This window comes from Chenopodium quinoa, unplaced genomic scaffold (assembly GCF_001683475.1).
Source record: "Chenopodium quinoa cultivar QQ74 unplaced genomic scaffold, ASM168347v1, whole genome shotgun sequence".
In the NCBI taxonomy this organism is placed as follows: domain Eukaryota; kingdom Viridiplantae; phylum Streptophyta; class Magnoliopsida; order Caryophyllales; family Amaranthaceae; genus Chenopodium; species Chenopodium quinoa.
In genome coordinates this window covers 160,078-169,444 of record NW_018743050.1, presented here as the reverse complement: position 1 = coordinate 169,444, position 9,367 = coordinate 160,078, and the positions used below count along the sequence as shown (strand labels likewise).

At 32.2% G+C, this 9,367-nt stretch overlaps 1 protein-coding gene across 1 annotated transcript; it reads left to right on the top strand.

The window, feature by feature from the left end:
• The first annotated feature begins 4,629 nt into the window (after positions 1–4,629).
• Positions 4,630–9,034, top strand: LOC110730810 (transmembrane protein 256 homolog). The gene is made up of 5 exons (XM_021910630.1): positions 4,630–4,774; positions 4,873–4,943; positions 5,030–5,110; positions 5,229–5,272; positions 8,694–9,034. The coding sequence occupies exons 1-5, from the start codon at positions 4,693–4,695 to the stop codon at positions 8,791–8,793; spliced, it is 378 nt and encodes a 125-aa protein (XP_021766322.1). The 5' UTR covers positions 4,630–4,692; the 3' UTR covers positions 8,794–9,034.
• Positions 9,035–9,367: the final 333 nt, after the last annotated feature.

Sequence of the window (9,367 nt, the reverse complement as noted above, 5' to 3'; positions counted from 1 at the left end):
TTATTCGTCATATGAGAAATATATTAGAAGAGATAAATGGACAAATTAATCAAAATAACTATCAGTAAGAGTAAGCTTATCATATAACTAATATATAAAGCTAAACTTTTAGGGTTAGATAGATTTAAATTGATTTCATGAGATAAAAAGTTAGTTGGTTTAGAATTCTATTTGGATATAATTTTAGAATAAAATTGTAAGGTTAGAGTTTTATTATCGATAAAATATCAATATTTCAGATGTACAAATTGAATTATAATTTTATCCAAAAAAATTATTAGATTATAATTCTAAAAAATTATCATATAAATTTATTTTTTATATCATAATTTTTTTGGAGCGAAGGAAGTAGTTCAAAACGTAAAATATCTATTTTTTTTAATAGCAAAAATATTTCATTAATTAAAAGTCATACGACATCTACCATAGAGATTCAACGTTAACAAATACATAAGATATTAAATCAAATAAAATTTTCCTTTATAAAAACTACGATCGTCGAGTAGATCTTGCACTGCGGAGCATCTCCCGCTCATATCACTGAAAATTACAACCTTGTTGGAGAGACAATCTAACGATCCTTTGTAGTCATTAGGATGTTTTCCTTTTGATTCATCTGTTCGTATTCGAAAACTTGATAACTTTTTCACCAACGAAATAATTTTACGACAATCCATTAGATCTGTTACCATAGATTCAAAACTAAGAAATTTCTCCCTCGAAAAGAGGAGATAAACCTTGTCTTTCGAAGGAGGTCGAAAAACCCTTGTCTTTCGAAGGAGATCGGAAACCCTTTCTTTCGATGGAGAAAATTTCCTCCCAAAAGGAAGAAGCATTATTATAAACCTAAAAAAACAATAAAGAAACAAGGATTGGGGCTTTCCACCGATTAAAATCGATGGAAGCCCCTTCAAAATTCAACAATGGAGGCTAGAGTTTTGGAGAGAGAAAGGAGGAAAAAGGAGGAGATTTGGGCTAGTTAAACATCTATTTATAATATATACTAATTGGTTAACATTATATACTTCACAATATATAATAGAATGGATACCTGTCAATTAGGGTTGGCTCAATCTCGGATTGGGCCACTTCAGGTCATGAGTCAAGAAATGATCATCCCTTGCCCAAAGTTTTGTGTTCGGGTCAATTTGACGTGCTTCGAACATTTATTTTATTTAGTTTATTTTTTGCTAATTTTTTTAATTATTTTTTTTAATGTATTAAAGCGAATATTTTCACCCACATTATTATTAGTCATTACATGCTTACGAGATAGTAAATCGTCAGAAAAGCACATCAACTCCTAACTAATTTTGTATCAATGCTTTATTTTAAATTTGACATGGATTATAAATTTATCCTAAAATTCAATAAACAACCCGGGCATCGCACGGGACACAAAACTAGTTATTGATAAACTTATTTGAATTTCTATGTTCCATAATAAAGTGCTTTAATCATATTACACTATCTTTAAAACATGCCTTTGACCATTTATATCGTTAATTATACATGTAATTTTTTTTTTCTTAAAAAAAAAAAAACTAATATTATAAAACTACACATGTGACATATTGAATGATATTATTTATGACATTGTTATGAGAATTTGTTGGAACATTTTTAAAGTTTGACTATGAAAATAATAAGAAGCACTAAATTATAATACAGAGAGAGTATATTTTTTCAAATAGCGTGTGCCTTATAAGTATTTAGAAAAAAGAAAAGGAATTACATGTATTTAATATGACATTTATGGCTCACTCTAGAGGTTCGGGGTTTAAATCTTGTAAAGTGAGGATGCTTGGAGTAGGAATTTTCTTATCCTTCCAAATTTCAAAGTGTCGAACCTATAAATATTAGACAAAAAAATCATTAGATCAAAGTTGATGTCTGGTAGTCCATATCCTTTACCTTTTTTTTCTTTTTCTTTTTTTTTTTTTTTTTGACATTTATGACTTAACGTGCATTACTTAAAAATAATTGATGTATGTATTTCTAGACATTTATGGAGTATAAATGTATAATCATACCACAACAAGTCAACACCTTTCAACATAGGCCAAAGCTATTGACTTCTCCCTATTACAAAAGAGATTGTTATATATATACTCCCGGGTGCACCGTATACCCAACTAGCTCAAAGTTAGGGTCTGTTCATATTTACTTAATTTCAGTTCAGTTCAGTTCTTAATTTCAGTTCAGTTCAGCTCCTAATTTCCATCTCTCATAAAATATTCATTTCAACTCAGTTCAGTTCAGCTTTGTTCAGTAAATGTGAACATGCCCTTAGTTTTGCTCTTCATTTAATGATTAAATAAATAAAAAAAAATATCAAAATGAAAACAAAATACATATGGTGTACCGTATATCCGGTCACCCAGGTGTATACAACAAATTTCACTAATATGAAGTGTTAATTTTTTTGGGTTAAATACATTGTAACATTTTGATGATTTATGAGGTATGGTGAATTGGTGACATGCTCAAGTGTAGAAAATGAATTTAATAAAAGTTAGAAAATTAAAAGTATAATTGAGTTAATTTAAACAACTTCCGGGTTCATAGGGACCACATATAAAAAAAGAGAAGCTTTCATTCTAAGCAAAGAATAATTCTCAATTTGTTATATATTGATAATTATTATTTGCTAATCGTTTTATACATAAAAGAAATTGAAATAAAATAATAATTTAAAAAAATCCTATTAGTAGAATGTTGAAATCATGACAGTATATGTACTAAGTCACTGTAAACTTATAATCAAACTGTAATTTTTTGCTTTATTATAACTGTATTACTAGTTGGAAGAATAATTACTAATAATTTCTTGTAAAATAATGTATACGTTGTTATAATGATTAATCAAGATTTAGTTCAACAGTGATTTTCGCTCAACTTAGGAAAAATGTTTTAGAAGTCTAGTTCTTTAAAAGCTTTGATACTTTATGGATCTCTAAAATTTAGTAGTTCTAACATAAATAAAATAAGTTTTATTTTATTTTATTTTATTTTTATGACAAAGAGATCAAGTTTTATGGTAATTTAAACTCGAAAATTTTAAACTTGATAAAACTCATGACTATGTTGAATTGGATTGAGTTTGAACAAAATTAAGTCTAACAAGATTGAGAGTGAGGGACCGGATAGTGCAAGTGGTTTGAGATCCCCTCTCGATTTCAGATGGTCCTGAGATCGTTTTTTATCACCCACCCTTGTGGATCTAAACACCAAAAGAAAAACATCTAACAAGATTGGCTTGGGCAAGTCAAGCTTTACCTCCGTTCTCTATTATAACCCTTAGCTAGCCTCACCTATGGCATGCATTATACACCAATTTGAATGTTAAACTAATAAATACAAAATATATCTTTTATGTAGAGTGAACCATGCCCTGACCTCTTATGGACACCAACTAGATGACTTTTAAAGACTTAGGCCTTTGCACATGAATTGGTGAAAAAAAAAGACCAGTTCAAAAACTATCTCTTCATAGCTCAAATAAGGAAGTTCACTTCAATAATTACTTTAGTCAACGTGTCAAACCATAAATGATAATAAGAAATAATGTCTACTATAATAGTACTTTTAGAATTCATGTTGGTATAAATATTAGTATCAATAGTCTTGACGTTTTTAGACCACATGTTGGTATATATAATGTACCAACATGAGATCTTAAAGTACCAACAAAAATTTCAAACAACCTCTTGCTCAAATGTGTCCAAACTTAATCTTAAGTCGAACTCTCTCTTTGTGGATGATGTAAAAAAAAAAAAAGAAGTCTAGTGAAATGATAATGGAAAAGTCCAAGGGGTTAAAGGTGATCTCCCACCAAACATGTTATCTCCTCATTGAATAGCTCGACAATCCTCAAAATGCTACATAAGTGATCCTAGACTCCCACAAAGCTCTTTTAATGCTTGTTTGGTTGCACTTATTTGACATAGGCGAAGGAAATTCCTTGAAAGTAAAAGTCCCATGTTTTATTAACATAAAATTATGTAGAAAAGTTCTCGTTCAAACCAAATATATGCATGTAATTTATAAGCTATCTAACCATAATCAACCATACATCATTCATATTGCAAAAATATCATAAAGCTAACATGAAAAACACATTTTATATCTACACTCTTTCAAGGATGGAATGAATTCATGGTGCTGCATTCCAAACACAAGCTGCTTGGGACACCAATCAATGGATCTCTAAGTTGATCTCCTAGGGAGAAGTCGTAGAAAACTCTAGTCAGGACTTCCTCCTTCAAAAATTCATACAATGATTCTAAGCTTATAATTCTAATTTGTAACTTTTATGCAATAATTCAAACAAGTAAATGACATCCAATCGCTTAGGCTTAAGAATTCCCAAATGTATGCCTTTGACGGCCACTAATCTTCTAAATAGATCTATTAGTAGACTTGACAAAACTTATTTGACTTGGAATCCACGCAAAGTCGACACATGACCTGAGATTGACCCAAATCATTATCGAGTCAAATCATTAAATATTTAAATTAATGCATCTAATATTAATCACAACACGCGATTAACAATAAACCGATATGAACCCGAAGATAATTTGACCTAAATTAAGTCAACCCGAATACAACCCGTTCATCTGACCCATCGGGTCCGTCTCCAGGTTTGTATCAAAATTACTCTATTCTTGTCTCGTGGGGATCTTCAAAATGCCAAAATTGTTGAGCAGAAAGCTGAAAATCAAAACACAAATGGATCCTCGTCTTTGGCACAAAGTTGCTGCTATCTCTGGTAATCTCTCTCCTCCCTTCTCTTCTCTTCTCTATTTTGGAGCTTTGTTTAAGCAACATCAGCTCATCACTGATTAACCCAATTTCTGCAAAATTCAGGGGCAGTAGCTGTTGGATTAGGTGCTTATGGTGCTCATGGATTCAAACCCAAAGAACCCGCTTATAAACAGGTCAATTTCTACGTAATTTCCTTGATTTAATTCTTCCCATTTCATAATTTGTGGTTTTCTTTCTGAAATTTTGAAACTTTTGATAGGTTTGGCAAACAGCTTCTTTGTACCATTTGATGCACACTGCAGCTTTGTTAGCTGCCCCAATTACCAAACATCCCAACATTGTATGTGTTTTTTCTTGTACAATTCAATTTGAATTTTGTTTGTTCAATTTTGATGTTGTGATTGTACAATTTTGTTCTGAAATATCCCATTTTGTTTTGGGTTTGTTGTTGATTTCAGTTTGGAGGTCTTATGAGTGCTGGTATTGTCTTGTTTTCGGGGACGTAAGTTTTCATCTCTTCTGCTTTAATGTGTATATAATGAGCTTTGTTGTTATTTTTGTGGATGAAGTTTAGGTGTATTGGTTATTGGATTATTGTGTTGTTGTGAATGTCAAACAGATGATTATTGGGTAGTTTGGGAACTGCAACTCGGATGATGATTGTGATTTATCGAGTTAGTTATGTGGTCGTCTTAGGGTTTCCAAATGTAATTATTCACAATGGATGTGTATCCAAGCGTGATCAGGCTGCCTGCAATTAAGAATTTTGATTGTATTGGCCTAAGCTTTAGGTCTTAAGTATCTTAATCTAAGCCCGGTCATCGGGTGTTCAATATAGCTGATTGACATGAAAGGAAGAGCCCTTGCTGTCGATTCTGTTTGATAAGGAAGCATGAGCATGAATGAGCACGAAAGTATTCATAGTGTTGTAGGATTTGTAATGGAATGTGGATCATATTGCTACACTACTTGTTAGGCCTGTTGTTGTGGTTCACATGTTGCTTGAAATGGTTAGAAAGTAAAGAGATTTCATCCCCTATGAATTGACCCTTTGTACTTGGATTTTGAAAGGATTGATTACATTATGTTTAGTGACTTAGATAAGGAATTGTGAAATATGATGGTTTGATAAGTGACAATTGTGCTTGACTTTAGATTCAATATAGGTAAGGACTTTGTTAGTTGTATGTCCCTGTAAGGCTGTAATTGAAGATCATGGTGCTGTCCTCAAAACGTTGCTAATGATATCTATTGGGTCAAGATTAGTTATTATTGTAGCCTGAAGAGGCAGTTATTGAGAAATTGTTATATACCCAGGTGCATCATACACCCATGACTCCATGAGTATTTTGTTCTCATTTTGATAATTGTTTTATTTTTTTATTTTTTATTAATTTATTATTTTTTTTATGTCATCATCAAATGAGAGCAAAAACTAATCTTGGGTGTATAATCTTTGGTGTATGGTGCACCTAGGTGTATTTAACAAATTCTAGAAGTTACTTGGTTAGTTAGAAGAGAGAATGGCATCCAGAGTAGTTTCTGTTTATATCTTGGGAATGAATTGTTTTATTTTTTTATTTTTTATTAATTTATTATTTTTTTTATGTCATCATCAAATGAGAGCAAAAACTAATCTTGGGTGTATAATCTTTGGTGTATGGTGCACCTAGGTGTATTTAACAAATTCTAGAAGTTACTTGGTTAGTTAGAAGAGAGAATGGCATCCAGAGTAGTTTCTGTTTATATCTTGGGAATGAATCACGCCACTCGAAAGCTAGCAGGTTATGGATTAGTTGGAAGGGGGAGGGGGGTGTTGATGATGGAGATGTATATAGACTAAACATTGATTCTGGAGTGACTATTTTTTCCTAAGATGGGAAAGTGATAACAAAATAATCTGTCCTTTTCTACCTGTTATATATATTGATGGGGGTGGGTTCGGGGAAGGGGGGGTGGGGTGGTGGGGGAACAGATGATTGTCCTTACTTTTTTTAGTGCTAGTTTGTTGAAAGGTGTAATTTTTAAATTCAAACAATAACTATTGACACAACCTTTCAAAACACTGATTTTCATGCATTTCAAAACTATACAAGAGCTCGTAATGTTGTCATAAAGACCTAAAATCTTTTAAACCTAATTTTGAAATTCTTTGAAAGTTGAATGATCAACCTTGTAGTTGCTTGACAAATTAGCATGGCCTTTGGAGGTCACCAATGTTGTGTAGATTTTGTGAGAGGTGGGAGTATTAAATCATAGAATGAAGCATTAGTTGGTGAAAAGGACTATATTACTCTTTTCAGTGCTTATAGTTATAATGAGATATATTTTATACAAGCAATCTCTCACTAGTTCTTTGCATGTATTTCAAAGGCTCCTATAAGAACTCATTTTGTACATTATTATGTATAATATGCAATCATTTGGTGTTTATGAGTTGATAAGCCCTTAATTATGTACCCATTTCTTTGTGAGCTTTATTAAGGTTAAAATCAGTGGGCGAGGTCACTGCATAGAAGTTCAAACCTAGTGCATTACAATGCGTAGCTTCTTGGCAATTGCTTAGTTGCCAATGAAATGCTATTTTTTTGGTCACTTTTTGATCTGGAAATTGTGCATCACTCCTAATCTATGAATTAAACTCTGATATATTGATTCTTCTAAATTGATGTTTTGAAATCATGGCTCTAAGCCTCATAAATAATCCCAGCTTTGAGTTATTTAGAACAATCCTTTGTTGGATCTAATTGCAAGTATATTTGAAGTGCTTGAGTAAAGTATGAAAGGACACCGACCCAACTTTGATTATAACTGTAATTTAGATGCTTATCTCTGCATTTGGTACATTAAGAGAAAGCTTGCATATAGTTTCATTTTATTCTAGCACTGAGTCTGCTGTATCCTAGAGAAACTTTCTTTCATTGAGGTTACTTTGAGGAACAAATGTATGCCTTACTAAGAATTGTTCATTTCAAGTTTGTCCAATTGTCACGGCTTGAACTTGGAACCTCTAATGCAGTAGGCACACAAGTAGGACTTATAGATGCACAGAGTATTCTATATGGTAATGCATTAGGTATGCATTTTAAGCGTAAGTCTTGAAGATAACAATATATTGACTGGTGATGCATGGTGGAATAGAGCTCTGTATCTTCCATAATTGTCTGATCAGTGGTATGAGATGGGAGGAACAACTTTGGTTGATTTTACAGCATGTCTGCGTAGGAATTTTGATAATATTTGGCATAATGATCACGTGTTCTTCAGGTGGAATGTTATATTTAGAGTGACAACTTATTGATACTAAATCCTATGGTGCATCTAGTTGTAATTTACCTCCGAGAAGGTGGGCGGCAGCTTGTGTAGAGCTATTTTTTTGTATTTGTTCTGCATTTAATGATTTCATGATAGTCAGCAACATGTACTTCCAATTGCTTTAGCAAATCATTCTAAGCCAAATCAGGTGATGTAACGCTTTAGGCAGTTTTTACATGAAAGTTGAAACTGGACAGCTTGACTTGTGGTTTTACACTTTTTGGAGTAGCATTTAGTTACAGGCATAGCTTGCAGAATGGTATTGCAAGGCTAAGAAATGATTTTGAAAATGTGGTCAATATTTTATATGATTAAAGGGTTCTTTTTGGAAGTACTTCAGAATCTTGAGTTTGCTTCTTGTATGGCTTCTGGAAAGAGTTTTCCTTCTCTTTTCAAAGACTTTTGGCATCATTGCGGAAGTGATCATGCAAAATGCTAATATTCACTTTATTTATTTATTTTTTAAAATTTTAATGTACTGCATCCTGAATTATTCTTATAGATGCCTTCTTGATAGTGAAGAAATTCATTCAAGGCATATTTAAAGTGCAAAAAAGCGTGTTAACTTCCAAATTGAACTGATGCATCTAGAGTTGATTATTTTGCAGGTGCTACTCCGTGGCTTATCTAGAAGACAGAAAGTTCAATAGATTGGCACCAATTGGCGGCTTTGCGTTTATAGCTGGTTGGGCTAGCCTGCTTTTCTGAAAACTCGAGGTACAAAAGACAGTATGCACACTTATTCATTGTAAACAGATAGCGGAATTATTACTTGGACTGGTAGTTTGGTACAATGCATCAAAAATGATTCAGACATTAGTGTAATTGAATTGTTAAACTATATATTGTTTCAGCATTTACCAGTGTATCATGTTGAGTGCATAATTGTGATGCATCTTCCCAGTACCATCGACTACTGTAAAGTCTTGATATCATTTTCTTGTGTACACAAGTACTGCTGTCTAGGGCTGTACAGAGTTTGGTCTGGACTGTAACCAAACCAGACCAAACCGCATTTTAGCGGTTTGGTTTGGTTTACGGTTTGAAAAAATACGGTTTGGTTTCAATTTTTTGGGAAATACGGTTTGCGGTTTGGTTTGGTTTTTCAAAAATTATAAACCAAACCAAACTGTAAACCAGTAAACCGCATTTTAATATTTATATAATTTTTATATAAATTAAAATAGTTAGTATATAATATGAAAAAAAAAACAAAAAAAAAAAATGAAAAATCATTAGAAGACTATAAGGTCAGTATACTACTATACTCTATACTCAATCT